The sequence below is a fragment of the Gorilla gorilla genome, chromosome 5 (genome assembly GCF_029281585.2).
Source record: "Gorilla gorilla gorilla isolate KB3781 chromosome 5, NHGRI_mGorGor1-v2.1_pri, whole genome shotgun sequence".
In the NCBI taxonomy this organism is placed as follows: domain Eukaryota; kingdom Metazoa; phylum Chordata; class Mammalia; order Primates; family Hominidae; genus Gorilla; species Gorilla gorilla.
In genome coordinates, this window is record NC_073229.2 from 47,448,139 (window position 1) to 47,468,119 (window position 19,981).

General features: G+C 44.4%; 1 protein-coding gene and 1 pseudogene across 1 annotated transcript; one reads left to right on the forward strand and one right to left on the reverse strand.

The window, feature by feature from the left end:
• Nucleotides 1-323: 323 nt before the first annotated feature.
• On the forward strand, nt 324-10,639 carry LOC101144465 (patr class I histocompatibility antigen, A-126 alpha chain-like). The gene is made up of 6 exons (XM_055391585.2): nt 324-672; nt 804-1,073; nt 9,454-9,729; nt 9,854-9,970; nt 10,383-10,419; nt 10,570-10,639. Exons 1-6 carry the CDS (start codon nt 375-377, stop codon nt 10,637-10,639), a joined length of 1,068 nt encoding a protein of 355 aa, XP_055247560.1. The 5' UTR covers nt 324-374.
• An 883-nt stretch (nt 10,640-11,522) lies between these two features.
• Nucleotides 11,523-12,183, reverse strand: LOC101150101 (large ribosomal subunit protein eL8-like; annotated as a pseudogene).
• Nucleotides 12,184-19,981: the final 7,798 nt, after the last annotated feature.

Below are 19,981 nucleotides of genomic sequence, written 5' to 3' on the forward strand. Positions count from 1 at the left end.
ACAACTTTTCCAGATTTAAAAAACAAACAAACAACAACAACAAAAAACCCTGTCTCTACACCTCCATTCCCAGGGCAAGCTCACTCTCTGGCAACAAGCTCCCTGGGGTGATTTTTCTTCTAGAAGAGTCCACGGGGACAGGTAAAGAGTAGGAGGCAGGGAGTCCAGTTCTGGGACGGGGATTCCGTGATGCAAAGTGAAGAGAGAGGGACGGGGCCCATTCCGAGGGTTTCTTCCTGGTTTCTCAGACAGCTCCTGGGCCAAGACTCAGGGAAACATTGAGACAGAACGCTTGGCACAGAAGTAGCGGGGTCAGGGCGAAGTCCCAGGGCCTCAGGCGTGGCTCTCAGGATCTCAGGCCCCAAAGGCGGTGTATGGATTGGGGAGACCCAGCGCTGGGGATTCCCCATCTCCGCAGGGTTTCTCTTCTCCCTCTCCCAACCTGTGTCGGGTCCTTCTTCCTGGATACTCACCGGGCTGCCCCAGTTCTCACTCCCATTGAGTGTGGGGTTTCTAGAGAAGCCAATCAATGTAGCCGCGGTCCCGGTTCTAAAGTTCCCACGCACCCACCGGGACTCCGATTCTCCCCAGTCGCCGAGGATGGTGTCATGGCGCCCCGAACCCTGCTTCTGCTGCTCTCAGGGGCCCTGGTCCTGACCCTGACCTGGGCAGGTGAGTGCGGGGTCGGGAGGGAAACGGCCTCTGTGGGGAGTAGCTAGGGGCCTGCCCGGCGGGGGCGCAGGAACCCGGTTGCGGTGCCGGGAGGAGGGTCGGGAGGGTCTCAGCCCCCTCCTTGCTCCCACGCTTCCACTCCTTGAGGTATTTCCACACCACCATGTCCCGGCCCGGCCGCGCGGATCCCCGCTTCCTCTCCGTGCGCGACGTGGACGACACGCAGTGCGTGCGGCTCGACAGCGACGCCACGAGTCCCAGGATGGAGCCGCGGGCGCCGTGGATGGAGCAGGAGGGGCCGGAATATTGGGAAGAGGAGACAGGGACCGCCAAGGCCAAAGCACAGTTTTACCGAGTGAACCTGCGGACCCTGAGCGGCTACTACAACCAGAGTGAGGCCTGTGAGTGACACCGGCCGGGGGCGCAGATCACTACCCCTCCACATCCCCCACGGACCGCCCGGGTCTCCCCGAGTCTCTGGGTCCGAGATCCACGCCGAGGCAGCGGGACCTGGAGACCCTTGACCCGGGAGAAGCCCAGGAGCCGTTACCCGGTTTCATTTTCAGCCAAAATCCCCGCAGGTTGGTCCTGGCGGGGGCGGGGCTCGGTGGGCGGGGCTGGCCGCGGGGGCGGGGCCAGGGTCTCACACCATCTAGAGGATGTCTGTCTGCGACGTGGGGTCGGACGGGCGCCTACTCCGCGGGTATCACCAGCTCGCTTACGATGTCAAGGATTACATCGTCCTGAACGAGGACCTGTGCTCCTTGACAGCCGCAGACACGGCGGCTCAGATCACCCAGCTCAAGTGGGAGGCGGCCCGGGGGGCGGAGGTTCATCCTCACAGGGATAGGCACCTATTAGATGTGGTGTGGTTTTCCTCTCTACTCTTAGACCTTCAGCCAGTATCACTATTGGCATTCCTGAGCCACTGGCTCAGAATTTCAGTACATTACCTGCGCGCGGGACAGACCTCAGAGGGAAGGGGATGAAGCGTGGGCCATGACCATGGCATCCCCTGGTCTTATCACCACCTGCACCTCCCAGGGGCTGCCAGCCACACAGAGTCATGGACAGGTCTCTACAGACACAACTTAGTGCCAGCTTGGATGAAACCCTCTGAGGAATGGCTGCCATCTTTCAGGATGTGGTGCATGTATTGAATCAAAGGTGTCTCTATAGTGCTGTGTTTACAGAAGGAAGAATACGTGGGTCCAAAAACCAAGAAGTAGAAGCAGGTGTGGCTCCATATCTAAACACTTATATTCACCTTCAGGGTGATTTTGCACTTCTCATCTCCAATATCTGGGCTCTGTAGGGGAGGAGGTCCTGGTTTCCCAAAGGGGGCACCCTGGCAAGGAGACATTTAAATGAGAGTCCATGGAACTACACATTATGGCTGCCCCCAGGGATGTTTGAATAGTATGTGTCCAGACACAAGCAGGTGAGAAGAGGAGGAGGCAGGGCTGCTATCACACAAGGAGGGCAGGAGATGTGTGTGTGGAAATAAGAGATCCACTTGGAGACCTTATGTTTCCCCTTGTCCTGTTGTAAGTATGAGCAGAATCATCCAGCAACCCAGCCTGAGAGGGTTTCATATTCAAGAGCCCAGAACCCTCAGGAAGGAAGGATTGAGCGATACTCATAGGTAATGTCCCAAGGCTGTGCTCCTGTGCTCTGACATCCTCAGCAGGATTGGTGCAAAGCCCTGCTTCCCATGGGCTGTTCCCAGCCAGTGACTGGTCACAGCAGGCGTTAAGGCAAGCCATTCCTGGGAGACACGGTACTCCTCTGATGGCCAACTGTAGCTGGAAGACCCCTCCACGGCCTTGCTCAACTCTCCTTAGATTGCCTGTGCTCTAGGATGCGTCGAACAAACTTTCTCTCCTTCTGCCCAGCACTTGGGGTCACACTTGCGTCGTGGTCTGCCGCCTTTTCCAGGGATTTCTGGCTCACTTCCCATATTCCCTTACGGGTGTGTCCCCTCATAAGATGTCGCAGACTTTAAGCTCATCTTGGCCTCTGCTCCTTGGAGGACTTGGACTAAAAATTATTTCTGTCTGCATAGCAATAACTCTTACTTATTCCAACCTGTAAAATCCTTCTCTTTATCCAACTTCTGCCACCCCCACAGAATCTATTTTACTTGTGTTTGTAGTATCTCTTTGAGTTAACAGATATTTGTTCTATTAAGCTACTAAATTTTGAAGTAGTTTGTGACACAGCACTAGATAACTATTAAGGCTTTCTTAAGTTTCCATTATTCCATGGATGTTATCTACATATCTTTTAATCCCTTGCTTTTTAATAACATTAGCTATACTTGCTGTTTCCAACCCTTTCCTCCTATTCTTTTTTGAACATTTTTAAATTTTGTCTTTCTCTGTCCTTCCTTCCTTCTTTCCTCCTTTCCTCCCTCAGAGCTTTCTCCCTCCCTCCATTTTTTCATAAACTCCAAGTGTTTAGGCCAAAAGGAAGCATTATTTGAACTTTATGCTAAAAGTATAATGCCGTAATTTATAATATAAAAGTAAAGAAAAGGAAGTTGTTAATGGAATATGAAAAAATGCCTAGGGTGATTCTATGGCCAAGACAGTACCTTTTAACATTTAATTTCTGCCTCCAACTGAATGTTTTCAGAACACATGAGCAACATGAGCTCTTTCCCATTCTTGGTACAAGCACTTGAGAAATCAAATTAGCCTTATCTAGTATGATTAAGGTCCATACATCATATAATCCCACCATCTGCCTCCTGATCATACACCCTGGGGACATTCTTGGCTATGTGTCCAGGAGACATGTACACCAATGTTTATGGCAAAACTGGAAACAATCACATATACATCAATGGGAATTAACAAAATTGTCATATAATAATAAAAAGTAAAACTTTAGCAGCAACAGTGAATGAACAGCACCCTCCCACATCAGAGATAACTCTCCTACACATAACATGCATCAGCATCACAGAAGAATGCACATTGTGTGAGTTCTCTGTATGGGGAAGTTAAAAAAAGCAGGTCAAACTGTGATTTGGATATATATATACTTATTGTAAAAATCTTTAGAGACAATGAAAAGGAATAGTAAATACAAGACTCAAGATAGAAGTTCCTTTTGGGGAATAGAATTGGACAACAGCTGAGGGTGGCTTCATAGGTTTTGTTTTTTATGCCAGGAGGGGATGTCCAGGTAGTTAAGTTACTTGATCATAAATCTTTATTTATTTATTTATTTATTTATTTATTTATTTATTTATTTTCGAGATGGAGTCTCCCTCTTGTTGCCCTGGCTGGAGTGCAGTGGCGTGATCTCAGTTCACTGCAACCTCCGCCTCCCAGGTTCAAGCAATTCTCCTACCTCAGCCTCCTGAGTATCTGGAATTATAGGCATCCACCACGACACCCAGGTGATTTTTGTATTTTTAGTAGAGACGGGGTTTCACCATGTTGTCCAGGTTGGTCTCAAACTCCTGACCTCAGGTGATCCACCAACTTCGGCCTTCCAAAGTGCTGGGATTACAGACATGAGCCACCATTCCTGGCCCACAAATCTTTAAAGTGTCATTTTTCAAAATGCACCTTGTGTGCCATTCCTGACTGATTATTTGGAAATGAAAGAGAAAAGAAAATACCAAAGTTCATCTCAAGGATCCTTAGCAATAACTACACACGTTAAAACAAAGCCACAGCCAATTGTAAAGAGTCATGTGACAGAGAGGACCAGGATCTCATGAAAAATAGCCTTGGCTAGAAAGAGGTCATTTGACACTGGGCTAATTGGCAACTCTCTACATTGTCTGGCATACAATGTTCAATCTGACGTGCAAGGCAATTGTATCTTGCAAAGAATTTGAGAATTTGATATGTTGCTCACATTTTACCACACATACAAGTGGATTAAACTTTTACACAGTAAAAAAAAAAAAAAGCATTGTTGAGCAAAATAAATTAAATGAAAAGACATAGAGGAATAACTAGTGATGAAATAGCAATAAGAATGGAAAACATGAAAGAGATGCTTGTACAGCAATGATAGCAGCACAAAAGAACAGTGTTTTTCAGAATCATACTGAAGTCCAAATCACTTCTACCACATCTAATTAAAAAACACAGTGAAAGATGTTAAACTTTCATAGGATGCCCACTGAATAGCCAGTTATTGAAAAATCTTGTTCCTAGATTGGAGTAAACAATTTCTGCCTACCCTAGCCAAACAAATTATTGTCATGATGCTAAGCTAGTGTGTAGACAGAGGTGTGAGATTCACATTTTTCTAACTGCAAAGCACCCTGATTAGGCAAATATTTTTGTAGATGCTTGAGTAAGAAAATTGGCATTTTGGGCATTCTTAAACCAAATTAGAAACTTCTGAAGAAAAACAAACGTAGTTATGATTGTAAAGGCATTATTGTATGGCACCAAAGTCTTGGGACACTTTAATTTAGCTACTGTATTTTCTCAACTCTGTTGCAACTTATCAAAGAGAACATTAATATTAAAGACATTTACAAAAAAAATCTGAGATATTGTTGTATCTTCTTTCTCTGTCTCAAATATTTAATCAACTTTACAGAAGAGAATTTTAAAGTATTAAAAAAAGTCAGATACAGGAAGTATTTGATTTACAAAGTCCTGAAACGATAATGTTAATTTTGCTTTTAACATGTTTATAAATTCTTTGATACCCTCCTTTCCAGAAGTGCAGCTTCATTCCCTCCCTGTGAGTGTGGCCTGGACTTAATGACTCACTTCTAACTGATAGAGTAATGCTGACATAATAGTTTGTGATTCTGGGTGTAGAACGTAAGACTCACTGAAGTCTCTACTTTGGTTCTTTCTTTCTCTGGAATCATGAGCCCTGGGGGAAGCTGGCTGTTGTGTCATAAGGAGGCCTGTCGTCCATGTGACTAGGAAGTGAGTCCTCCTGGGACCAGACAATAAGAAGCTAAAGCCTCTTCCGAAAGCCACGTGAGAGATTCTTGTGTCTTGTGAATCCCCGGCCCCATTTGAGCCCTCAGATGATTCAGCCCTGGAAGACAACTAGACTGCAACGTTGTGCGAGGCCATGAGCCAGAAGCATTCAGAGAAACTTCTCCTGGATTCCTGACCATGGATAACTGTGGGAGATGATAAATATTTGTTGATTTGAGCTGCTAAGTTGTAGGTGACTTGTTATGCAGCAGTAGATAACTAATACAGCTTCACAAGAGAGGATGAATCACTGAACTTTTTCATTTGCTCTAAATTCATTATAAGATATTAAACATGTCATTTGCTTTTCATATTTAATAAAAATTTCCATGGCTATATAAGATATATTTTATTATCATTAACAATGATCTATTTTTTGATCTTCAACTTGTATGTTCTATTTAAACACGAAAGGAAGATCCAGGCTATGCTAGGCTGATTCTATGATGACACCCCAATAACCACCCTTGGTTACTCAGGTTACCCCAGTTACTCAGTTGACACTAAAGCAGGTGCTGCTGTGAAGAGGTTTTGCAGATATATTTAAAGTCCCCAGTCAGTTGACTTTAAGATGAGGATTATCCTGCTTAGACGGTCCTAATCAGGTAAGCTCTGAAAAGGACTGGGTTCTTCCTGAGAATAGAGACTCACAGTGTGAGAGGGATTCAGCGTGAGGGGCTTCCTCCACTTTGGGCTTTGAAAATGGAGGGATCATGGGGAAAGAACACTGGTGGCCAATAGGAATTAGAAGCCCTCCCCACTGTCTACTCTGATAGCCCGAAGGAAACAGGGACCTTAATCCTACAATTGCCAGAAACCGAATTCTGCCAACAAACTCTACATAAGCTTGGGGGAGAACCCCAATCTTAAGATGAGGATACAGCTTTGCAAAACTCTGAACAAAGAGTCTATCACATTAGGCCTGGATTTCTGATGAAGGAAATGTAGACAAATAAATGGGTGCTGTTTTCAGCCACTACGTTTGTGGTAATTGGTTATGTACTACCAGGAAATAAATAAACAGATTCAAAGGATAAGTACATGACATTTTCTCCACCGGAATGAATTCATGAACTGATATGCATAGTAGTTGCATAAAACCAAATATTTCCTAACTTGCTTTGCATTTTCCATTTCATGATTTTTGTGCGATACAATTTTGAACACAATTATATTTCATTCATTCATTCAACAAAAATTAACTTAGTGCCAACTATGTGGCAGATATACTTTTATATTCTGTAGACACAACTTTGATCAAAACAACCCAAAGCCCCTGTGCTTGTGCCTTCCATTCTAGAGGCTTCTTGAGAGTAAGATGGAGCCATTAGAGGCTTTTAAGTGAAGAAATGACACAATCTGACTCACATTAGCAGGATTGCTGACCTTTGTGGGGAGAACAGTCATGGGCAGCAGGCGAGGGACAGAGCTAGGGTCACAATTCAGTAGTGACAGAGTAGTAGAGACTAAGGGGAGAGGAGGGCCTGAAGGATGACAGGAACAGAGAGAAGGGCTGGAGAAGCAGGAGGTGAGGTAAAGGAACAGAGAGAAAGAATTCTAAAGCGATGGAATTCTCAGACTTAAATACAGTGTTTTATAGATTTTTAATGCATTTATCCGCAAAGCCTGGCACAGTGTTACTTGCACCTTGGTCTTTAATGCATTCTGTGGGGCTGTCTAAAACCTAATTGCCTCTCTAAGATAAAAAGGTTAAAAAAGGCCGGGCGCGGTGGCTCACGCCTGTAATCCCAGCACTTTGGGAGGCCGAGGCGTGTGGATCACAAGGTCAGGAGATCGAGACCATCCCGGCTAACATGGTGAAACCCCGTCTCTACTAAAAAATTACAAAAAAATTAGCCGGGCGTGGTGGCGGTCACCTGTAGTCCCAGCTACTTGGGAGGCTGAGGCAGGAGAACGGCGTGAACCCGGGAGGTGGTGCTTGCAGTGAGCGAGATTGCACCACTGCACTCCAGCCTGGGCGACAGAGCGAGACTCCGTCTCAAAAAAAAAAAAAAAGGTTAAAAAAGAATACCAAATGTCTCGATAAAATATACACATAGCTTAGATGTGAATAATTCATAATAATAGGCAAGTGCATGGGCCGGCCATTATAGCTCTTGCCTGTAATACCAGCATTTTGGGAGGCTGAGGCAGGAGGATTGCTTGAGCCCAGGAGTTCAAGACCAGCCAGAGAAATTTAGGGAGACCTCATCTCTACAAATATTATTTTTAGAAAAATTAGCCAGGAGTGGTGGCACAAGCCTGTGGTACCAGCTACTTGGGAGGCTGAGGGAGGAGCATTGATCACATGAGCCAAGGAGGTCGAGGCTTCAGTGAGTCATGAGCGTGCCACTGCACTTCAGCCAGGGTAACAGAGTGACGCCCTGTCTGTAAATAAATAAAAAATAAAAAAATTAATAATAAAGGGAGTGCATGAGCACTGGCGAAGGGCACTTTGGCTGCATTAAGCACTTGCAATTCTGAGGTAATTAAATTCTGTACAGGCTCCTGGTTGCAATATACGGTAATACATTGTGCTTCATATTGAGATGTCCTGGACTCGCACACACAAACTCAGAGCTATGAAATAAAGATACTGTAAAAATACAACAGACCAGAGTCACAGATACAGTCTGGGAAAGTAAAACTTCACTTTGTGAGTCTAATTGCAATGCGTTTAGACATATTTATATATAATGGGGCCAAAAATCACCTCTTTTACAAATTAGATTCGTGACCATTCAGGGGCTACCAAGATTGTGCTACCCACTGTAGCACAATCGGAGACCCACCCCGAGGCTGCGGGACTCGTGGAGACCCTCGACACAAGAACCCCAGGTGCCTATACCCGATTCCATTTTCAGTTCAGGCCCAAATCCCCGGGGGATTGGTCGGGGCAGAGGAGGAGCTCAGTGGCTGAGGCTCAGTGGCTGAGGCTGACCGCGGGCTTGGGGACAGGGTCTCCCACCTCCAGTGGATACACAGCTGCGACCTGGACCCGGACCGGAGCTTCTTCGCGCGGGGATGAACATACCCTACGATGGCGCCAGTTACCTCGTCCTAAACCAGGAACTGCGCTCTTGGACCGCAGCGGACAAGGCGGCTCAGATGTTTTGGAGGAGGAACATGCAGAGCTGCTCAAAACCTACCTGCCCGGAAGGTGGGCGGAGTGGCTCAGCAAAGCCCTTAAGAATGAGACGGAGAGGCTGCAATGCGCAGGTACCAGAGGCCACGGGGCGCCTCCCTGATCTCCTGCAGATATCCCTGAGCCACCTTCCAAAAGAAGGGGAGGAAAATGGGACCAACGCTAAAATATCCCTCTCCCTCTTGTCCTGAGGCAGAAGAGTCCTCCTGGGTTTCTAAATCCTATACCAGAGAGTGACTGAGGGCCCGCCCTGCACTCTGGGACAATTAACGGATGAAGTCTCTGCGGGAAAGGAGGGGAAGACAATCCCTGGAATACTGATACGCGGTCCCCTTTGACCCCCCAGCAGCCTTGGGCACCAGGAATTTTCCTCTCAGGCCTTGTTCTCTGCCTCATACTCAATGTGTGTGGGGGTCTGATTCCAGCTCTTCTGAGTCCCTCGGCCTCCACTCAGGTCAGGACCAAAAATCTCTGTTTCCGCCTCAGACACTAGAACTTTCCAAGGAATAAGAGATTATCCCAGGTGCCTGTGTCCAGAATGCTGTCTGGGTTCTGTGCTCCCTTCCCCACCCCAGGTGTCCCGTCCATTCTCAGGATGGTCACATGGGTGCTGTGTCTCATGAGGAATGCAAAGTGCCTGAATTTTCTACCTCTTGCCCTCAGATCCCCTAAAGGCACAGGTAACCCACCACCCCATCTCCAACCATGAGGCCATGCTGAGGTGCTGGGCCCTGGGCTTCTACCCTCTGGAGATCACACTGACCCAGGAGTGGGATGGGGAGGACCAAATTCAGGATGCAGAGTTTGTGGAGACCAGACTTGCACGGTACAGAACCTTCCAGAAGTGGGCAGCTGCAGTGGTGTCTTCTGGAGAGAAGCAGAGGTACACATGCCATGTGCAGCACGAGGGGTTGCCTGAGCCCCTCACACTAAGAGGGGGTAAGGAGACGAATGAGGGGTCATGTCTCTTCTCAGGCAAAGCAGAAGTCCTTCTGGAGCCTTTAAGCAGGGTCAGGGCTGAGGCCTGGGGGTCAGGGCCCCTCACGTTCACCTCCTTTCTTAGAGCTGTCTTCCCAGCCCATCATCCCCGTTGTGGGCATCATTGCTAGTCTGGTTCTTCTAGTTGCTGTATTCACTGTAGCTGTGGTCGCTGCTGTGATGTGGAGGAATAAGATCCCAGGTAGGAAAGGGGTGAGCTCTGAGTTTCCTTCTTCCATTGGTGGATTTCAAGCCCCAGGTAGGAATTGGCTCATATCTTGCCTAGTTGTGAGGCACCATCTCCATGCACATTTACCCTGTTCAGAGGCCCTGTCTATCAACACTTACTCTTTTGTAAAGCACCTGTGAAAATGAAGGACAAATTTATCACCTTGATTGTAGTCATGGGAACCTGACTCCCAGCAGTCACAGGTCAGGGGAAGGTCCCTGCTGAGGACAGACCTCAGGAGGACAATTGGTCCAGCTTCAACACATCCTCTTCCCTCGGTTTTTCTGATCCTGACCTGGGTCTGCAGTCACAGTTCCGGAAACTCCTCTGGGATCTCATGCCCTGCCTCCTCCCTGGCCTCTCACAGTTTGTTTTCTTTCCACAGATGGAAAAGGAGGCAGCTATGCTCAGGCTTCATGTAAGTGTGGTAGGGGTGGGAAGAGTGATCCCTGAGATCCTTGGGATAATGTAGACAGGAGCCCATGGGGGAGCTCAGCCACCCCAAAATTCCTCCTTTAGTCACATCACCTGTGGGCTCTGACCAGATTTTGTTTTTGTTCCACCCCAAACAGGAACAGTACCTGGGGCTCTGATGTGTCTCTCAAGGCTTGTAAAAGTGACACCTTAGAGGGTCTGAAGTGAAAGAGGAGTTGGGCAGAGGGGACACAACTAGGCTCTGGAGATTCTTTGATTTGGAATTTTTCAAGTTGTGGTGGGCTGTTCAGTGTCACCACTTACTGTGACTGACCTGGATTAGTTCATGACTATGTTTTTTCTAAGATTGCCTTGTGAGGGACTGAGATGCAAGATTTGTTCATGCCTCCTCTTTGTGACATTAAGGGCCTCTGGCTTCTCTTTCTGCCAAAGCGTCTGAATGTGTCTATGTCTACGGTAACAGGTAAGAAATGGGAGACCAGCCCATCCTCATGTCCACCATGACCCCTGATATTGTTTGGATCTGTGTCCCCACCCAAATCTCATGTTCAATTGTAATCCCTAATTTTGGAGGTGGTGCCTGGTGGCAGGTGATTGGCTCATGAGGATGGATCCTTCATGAACTGTTTAGAACCATCTCTTTGGTGCTATTCTTGTGATAATTCTCACAAGATCTGGTGTTTAAAAATCTGTGTCACCTCCCTGCTCTCTCTCCCTCCTGCTCCAGGCATGTAAGTAATGTCTGCTTCCCCTTAACCTTCCAGCATAATTGAAAGTTCCCTGAGGCCCTCTCATAAGACAAGCAGATGACAGAATCATACTTTCTGTATAGCCTGCAGAACCATGACCCAATTTAAACCTCTTTTCTGTTTTTGTTTTGTTTTTGTTTTTTGAAGGAAAATTTGTATTATTTTAATTATTTTTACATACAGAAAACTCAACAGTGTACATTTCACCCAATTTAGTGGCATGTTCTTTACCCTTTGCCTTTTTGAGCTTGGCAATGCAAACCACATACTTGAGACCCAGGATACTGTCTCCCCAGTGACGGCGGATCTCATCGTATCTGTCATTGTAATTGGTCCTGAGAACTTCCACCAGCTTAGCCAAAGCACCTTTGTCTTCCGAGTTAACCTGTGTGAAGGTGACAGTGGTGCAGGTCTTCCTATGGACTAGATGTCCCAGTCTTGCCTTCCCTTTGATAATGCAGTAAGGGACCCCATTTTATGACACAGGACAGGCAAGAAGACAACCAGCTTGATGGGATCTACATCATGTGCAATCACCACCGGCTGAGCTTTCTTGTTCTCCACCAAGGTGGTGATGGTGTTAACTCCTGCTCGAAGGACAGGTGGTCTCTTAGTGGGGAATGTCCCCTTTGCCAGCAGCTTTCTTCTTGGCCCGGGCCAACAGCCTCTGCTTCTTCTCTTGGTTTGTCTCTGGTCTGTATTGTGGGCCAGCTTAAGCAGCAGAGTAGCTGTTTGGCTGTCTGGTGCCTGGGTGAACTGGTTAATCGCAGGAGGCACTTTCAGCCACTTATAGAGGATGGTTCTCTGCTGCTGCAACCTGATATAGCAGGGCCATTTCACAAAGTGGGTGAGGTCTCTTTTGGGCTGGATATCCTGTCCAATGCCAAAATTCTTAGGCCTTTTCTCAAACAAGGGATTTACCACTTGCTTGGCCTCCTGCTTCTTCACGACAGCAGGGGCTGGAGCCACCTTCTTCTCCTTGGCCTTCTTTCCTTTTGGCATCTTGGATGGTGGGAGGAGAAAGAAAGAAACCTATTTTCTTTATAAATTACCCAGTCTCAGGTATTTCTTTATAAAAGTGTGAGAATGAACTAATTCAGAAAATTGGTACCAGGAGTTGGGTATTACTATAAAAATTGTTGAAAATGTGGAAACGGCTTTGGAACTGGGTAACAGGCAGAGGTTGGAAGAGTTTGGAGAGTTCAGAAGACAAGAAAATGGGGGAAAATTTGCAACTTCCTAGAGATTTGTTAAGCTGTTGTGACCAAAATGCTGATAGTGATATGGACAATAGAGTCCAGGCTGATAAGGTCTCACATGGAGATGAGGAACTTATTGGGACCTAGAGGAAAGGTCACTTTTGTTATGCATTGGCAAAGAACTTGGAGGCATTGTTCCCCCTCCCTAGGGATCTGTAGGACTTTGAACTTGAGAGTGATGCATAAGGGTATCTGGTGGAAGAAATTTCTAAGCAGCATAGCATTCCAGATTTGGCCTGCCTGCTTGTAATAGCCTATGCACATATGCGTGAGCAAAGACATGACCTGAAACTGGAACTGATATTTAAAGGGGAAATTTAATATCCAGGACAATTCCTAGTGGAGCTGCAGGAACAGGACCCCTGCCAAGACTACTAAATCATAGAGCCACTGGCAATATGCAAGTTCAGCCTGGAAAAACCATAAGCATTCAATGTTCACCCATGAGAGCAGCTATATGGATTATGTTCACCAAAGCCATGGATATGAGGCTGCAGATGGCATTGTGAGTCCGTTGCTTGCACCAGCCAGTGTGCTCAGGGTTCAAGATATACAGTCAAAGGAGATTATTTTAGAGCTTTAAGTTTTAATGTCTGCCATGATGAGTTTCAACCTTGTGAGGACACTGCATTCATTTCTTTTGGCCCATTTATTTCTTTTGGAATGGAAATGTATAGGAAATGTCTCTACCACTGTTGTATTAATATTTTAGAAGTAAATAACCTTTTTTAATTTTACAGGTGCACAGCTATAAGAACTTACCTTGAGTCTCAGATGAGACTTTGGAATTTAGAGTTGATGCTGGATCAACCCAACACATTTTGGACAATTGGGAGAAGATTATTGTCTTTTGCAATGTGAGAAGAATGTGAGCTTTGGCTGGCTAGGGACAGGATGCAATGATATAAATATTTATCCCTGGATACCTCATGTTAAAATCTAACCCCCAATGTTGGACTTAGGGCCTAATGGGTGGCGTTTGGGTCTTGGGGGCCAATCTTTTATGAACAGAGAGATACTGCCCTCTCTCGGGAGTCAATGAATTGTTGCCCTATTAGTTTCCAAAAGAGCTAGTTGTTAAAAGAGTCTCGCAGCTTCCTACTCCCTCTGTTCCTCTCTTACCACGTGACTTCTGCACATACCAGCTCCCCTTTGCCTTCTGCCATGAGTGGAAGCAGCCTGAGGCCCTCATTAAATGCTCAAACATTTCCAGACATCAGAATCCTGAGCCAAATGAACCTTGTTTATATAAATTAGTCAGTCTCAGACATTTCTTTATAGCAACACAAAACGGAAAAAGACAGCCCTCTCATCATAGGTATGTGTCTGTGGCAGCCAGCCCCCATTCTCAAGGTATCCAGGATCCACTCAGCCAAGAGTCCTTTCCTCAGTATTCTAAGGACACTCTAATAACTCAAGAGATTCTAAGGTTTTTAGGAGAAACCAGGGACAAGACTAAATGTTTTTGTGATAACTCATATTACCCCCTTTTCTTTGACCACATATTTTTCATATGAAAAGGATTATAACAGTAAAGAAGCATTGGCATATTATCCAAGTCTCATTCGGTCATTCAAAATTAAGCCAGTTTATCATCCTCTTGTATGAATATGTCTCCCAGAACGACATCACTCAGCTTTGCAGACACCACTCAATCTTAACAGGTTCCAAAAACAAGAATGGTCTCAGGGACATACAGCTTCACCCTTTTAGGCATCCAGTATAGTTGACCTAAGAGACAACATCTCTTGCTCACACCACTTTTGAGGAGATAAGCTAATATTGAATTTTCCTCATTACATAACCCTTTGATTTATTCACTTACCCTCAGCCACTATTCCTCCTTCTGCCCCTTTATATCAGTCTTTTCCAGTTCTAGAAGTGACATTAGGTTTGGCTGCTGTGCTGGCCTAGACTGCATGCAGCAATAGTATTCTACCATGTCTTCTCTTAATCTACCCTTGATCATAGACGGCAGGTTACATAGGTTAGGAACTAGTGCAGACTATCTGACCACCAGTCTACGTAGCTCTACTTACAGTTAATCCCGACTTTGCCAGATGAAATGAAGGCACAGCACAATCCTTGATTTGCTTGGGAATTCTTACATAAAGGTATAAAAATATAGTTATGGTTTTTTCCTTAGGGATAATTCCTGTTTCTGGCAGTTCGATTTGCATCCCTGTTCCTGGTACCACTGCACCCTGTGTAAAAAAAGAAATAAGAAATGAAGTGTAGTCATTATTCCAGCATCCTCCCCTTAAGAAGAATTGTATGTACAGTCATAACAGCATCACCCTGATCCATCAGGAAAAAGAGAGGAAGCTACCTAGTGGAGTCAGTTTCGCAGCCCCACCCATGTTGACAGTAAGCACATTCATGAAGATATAAAAGCCAGTCCTTCATGTTTAGAATTGCCCAACAATTATATTGGCAGTTTTCATTGTCTTTCTTTTTTTTTTTTTTTTCTTTTTTTTTTTATTATACTTTAAGTTTTAGGGTACATGTGCACATTGTGCAGGTTAGTTACATATGTATACATGTGCCATTCTGGTGCGCTGCACCCACTAACTCGTCATCTAGCATTAGGTATATCTCCCAATGCTATCCCTCCCCCCTCCCCCCACCCCACAACAGTCCCCAGAGTGTGATATTCCCCTTCCTGTGTCCATGTGATCTCACTGTTCAATTCCCACCTATGAGTGAGAATATGCGGTGTTTGGTTTTTTGTTCTTGTGATAGTTTACTGAGAATGATGGTTTCCAATTTCATCCATGTCCCTACAAAGGACATGAACTCATCATTTTTTATGGCTGCATAGTATTCCATGGTGTATATGTGCCACATTTTCTTAATCCAGTCTATCATTGTTGGACATTTGGGTTGGTTCCAAGTCTTTGCTATTGTGAATAATGCCGCAATAAACATACGTGTGCATGTGTCTTTATAGCAGCATGATTTATAGTCCTTTGGGTATATACCCAGTAATGGGATGGCTGGGTCAAATGGTATTTCTAGTTCTAGATCCCTGAGGAATCGCCACACTGACTTCCACAATGGTTGAACTAGTTTACAGTCCCACCAACAGTGTAAAAGTTTTCCTATTTCTCCACATCCTCTCCAGCACCTGTTGTTTCCTGACTTTTTAATGATTGCCATTCTAACTGGTGTGAGATGATATCTCATAGTGGTTTTGATTTGCATTTCTCTGATGGCCAGTGATGATGAGCATTTTTTCATGTGTTTTTTGGCTGCATAAATGTCTTCTTTGAGAAGTGTCTGTTCATGTCCTTCGCCCACTTTTTGATGGGGTTGTTTGTTTTTTTCTTGTAAATTTGTTTGAGTTCATTGTAGATTCTGGATATTAGCCCTTTGTCAGATGAGTAGGTTGCGAAAATTTTCTCCCATGTTGTAGGTTGCCTGTTCACTCTGATGGTAGTTTCTTTTGCTGTGCAGAAGCTCTTGAGTTTAATTAGATCCCATTTGTCAATTTTGGCTTTTGTTGCCATTGCTTTTGGTGTTTTGGACATGAAGTCCTTGCCCATGCCTATGTCCTGAATGGTAATGCCTAGGTTTTCTTCTAGGGTTTTTATGGTTTTAGGTCTAATGTTTAAATCTTTAATCCATCTTGAATTGATTTTTGTATAAGGTGTAAGGAAGGGATCCAGTTTCAGCTTTCTACATATGGCTAGCCAGTTTTCCCAGCACCATTTATTAAATAGGGAATCCTTTCCCCATTGCTTGTTTTTCTCAGGTTTGTCAAAGATCAGATAGTTGTAGGTATGCGGCGTTATTTCTGAGGGCTCTGTTCTGTTCCATTGATCTATATCTCTGTTTTGGTACCAGTACCATGCTGTTTTGGTTACTGTAGCCTTGTAGTATAGTTTAAAGTCAGGTAGTGTGATGCCTCCAGCTTTGTTCTTTTGGCTTAGGATTGACTTGGCGATGCGGGCTCTTTTTTGGTTCCATATGAACTTTAAAGTAGTTTTTTCCAATTCTGTGAAGAAAGTCATTGGTAGCTTGATGGGGATGGCATTGAATCTGTAAATGACCTTGGGCAGTATGGCCATTTTCACGATATTGATTCTTCCTACCCATGAGCATGGAATGTTCTTCCATTTGTTTGTATCCTCTTTTATTTCCTTGAGCAGTGGTTTGTAGTTCTCCTTGAAGAGGTCCTTCACATCCCTTGTAAGTTGGATTCCTAGGTATTTTATTCTCTTTGAAGCAATTGTGAATGTGAGTTCACTCATGATTTGGCTCTCTGTTTGTCTGTTGTTGGTGTATAAGAATGCTTGTGATTTTTGTACATTGATTTTGTATCCTGAGACTTTGCTGAAGTTGCTTATCAGCTTAAGGAGATTTTGGGCTGAGACAATGGGGTTTTCTAGATAAACAATCATGTCGTCTGCAAACAGGGACAATTTGACTTCCTCTTTTCCTAATTGAATACCCTTTATTTCCTTCTCCTGCCTGATTGCCCTGGCCAGAACTTCCAACACTATGTTGAATAGGAGTGGTGAGAGAGGGCATCCCTGTCTTGTGCCAGTTATCAAAGGGAATGTTTCCAGTTTTTGCCCATTCAGTATGATATTGGCTGTGGGTTTGTCATAGATAGCTCTTATTATTTTGAAATACGTCCCATCAATACCTAATTTATTGAGAGTTTTTAGCATGAAGGGTTGTTGAATTTTGTCAAAGGCTTTTTCTGCATCTATTGAGATAATCATGTGGTTTTTGTCTTTGGCTCTGTTTATATGCTGGATTACATTTATTGATTTGCATATATTGAACCAGCCTTGCATCCCAGGGATGAAGCCCACTTGATCATGGTGGATAAGCTTTTTGATGTGCTGCTGGATTCGGTTTGCCAGTATTTTATTGAGGATTTTTGCATCAATGTTCATCAAGGATATTGGTCTAAAATTCTCTTTTTTGGTTGTGTCTCTGCCTGGCTTTGGTATCAGAATGATGCTGGCCTCATAAAATGAGTTAGGGAGGATTCCCTCTTTTTCTATTGATTGGAATAGTTTCAGAAGGAATGGTACCAGTTCCTCCTTGTACCTCTGGTAGAATTCGGCTGTGAATCCATCTGGTCCTGGACTCTTTTTGGTTGGTAAACTATTGATTATTGCCACAATTTCAGCTCCTGTTATTGGTCTATTCAGAGATTCAACTTCTTCCTGGTTTAGTCTTGGGAGAGTGTATGTGTCGAGGAATTTATCCATTTCTTCTAGATTTTCTAGTTTATTTGCGTAGAGGTGTTTGTAGTATTCTCTGATGGTAGTTTGTATTTCTGTGGGATCAGTGGTGATATCCCCTTTATCATTTTTTATTGTGTCTATTTGATTCTTCTCTCTTTTTTTCTTTATTAGTCTTGCTAGCGGTCTATCAATTTTGTTGATCCTTTCAAAAAACCAGCTCCTGGATTCATTGATTTTTTGAAGGGTTTTTTGTGTCTCTATTTCCTTCAGTTCTGCTCTGATTTTAGTTATTTCTTGCCTTCTGCTAGCTTTTGAATGTGTTTGCTCTTGCTTTTCTAGTTCTTTTAATTGTGATGTTAGGGTGTCAATTTTGGATCTTTCCTGCTTTCTCTTGTGGGCATTTAGTGCTATAAATTTCCCTCTACACACTGCTTTGAATGCATCCCAGAGATTCTGGTATGTTGTGTCTTTGTTCTCATTGGTTTCAAAGAACATCTTTATTTCTGCCTTCATTTCGTTATGTACCCAGTAGTTATTCAGGAGCAGGTTGTTCAGTTTCCATGTAGTTGAGCGGCTTTGAGTGAGATTTTTAATCCTGAGTTCTAGTTTGATTGCACTGTGGTCTGAGAGATAGTTTGTTATAATTTCTGTTCTTTTACATTTGCTGAGGAGAGCTTTACTTCCAAGTATGTGGTCAATTTTGGAATAGGTGTGGTGTGGTGCTGAAAAAAATGTATATTCTGTTGATTTGGGGTGGAGAGTTCTGTAGATGTCTATTAGGTCCGCCTGCTGCAGAGCTGAGTTCAATTCCTGGGTATCCTTGTTGACTTTCTGTCTCGTTGATCTGTCTAATGTTGACAGTGGGGTGTTAAAGTCTCCCATTATTAATGTGTGGGAGTCTAAGTCCCTTTGTAGGTCACTCAGGACTTGCTTTATGAATCTGGGTGCTCCTGTATTGGGTGCATATATATTTAGGATAGTTAGCTCCTCTTGTTGAATTGATCCCTTTACCATTATGTAATGGCCTTCTTTGTCTCTTTTGATCTTTGTTGGTTTAAAGTCTGTTTTATCAGAGACTAGGATTGCAACCCCTGCCTTTTTTTGTTTTCCATTTGCTTGGTAGATCTTCCTCCATCCTTTTATTTTGAGCCTATGTGTGTCTCTGCACGTGAGATGGGTTTCCTGAATACAGCACACTGATGGGTCTTGACTCTTTATCCAACTTGCCAGGCTGTGTCTTTTAATTGGAGAATTTAGTCCATTTACATTTAAAGTTAATATTGTTATGTGTGAATTTGATCCTGTCATTATGATGTTAGCTGGTGATTTTGCTCATTAGTTGATGCAGTTTCTTCCTAGTCTCGATGGTCTTTACATTTTGGAATGATTTTGCAGCGGCTGGTACCGGTTGTTCCTTTCCATGTTTAGCGCTTCCTTCAGGAGCTCTTGTAAGGCAGGCCTGGTGGTGACAAAATCTCTCAGGATTTGCTTGTCTGTAAAGGATTTTATTCCTCCTTCACTTATGAAGCTTAGTTTGGCTGGATATGAAATTCTGGGTTGAAAATTCTTTTCTTTAAGAATGTTGAATATTGGCCCCCACTCTCTTCTGGCTTGTAGGGTTTATGCCGAGAAATCCGCTGTTAGTCTGATGGGCTTCCCTTTGAGGGTAACCTGACCTTTCTCTCTGGCTGCCCTTAACATTTTTTCCTTCATTTCAACTTTGGTGAATCTGACAATTATGTGTCTTGGAGTTGCTCTTCTCGAGGAGTATCTTTGTGGCGTTCTCTGTATTTCCTGAATCTGAATGTTGGCCTGCCTTGCTAGATTGGGGAAGTTCTCCTGGATAATATCCTGCAGAGTGTTTTCCAACTTGGTTCCATTCTCCGCATCACTTTCAGGTACACCAATCAGACGTAGATTTGGTCTTTTCACATAGTCCCATATTTCTTGGAGGCTTTGCTCATTTCTTTTTATTCTTTTTTCTCTAGACTTCCCTTCTCGCTTCATTTCATTCATTTCATCTTCCATTGCTGATACCCTTTCTTCCAGTTGATCGCATCGGCTCCTGAGGCTTCTGCATTCTTCACGTAGTTCTCGAGCCTTGGTTTTCAGCTCCATCAGCTCCTTTAAGCACTTCTCTGTATTGGTTATTCTAGTTATACATTCTTCTAAATTTTTTTCAAAGTTTTCAACTTCTTTGCCTTTGGTTTGAATGTCCTCCTGTAGCTCAGAGTAATTTGATCGTCTGAAGCCTTCTCTCAGCTCGTCAAAATCATTCTCCATCCAGCTTTGTTCCGTTGCTGGTGAGGAACTGCGTTCCTTTGGAGGAGGAGAGGT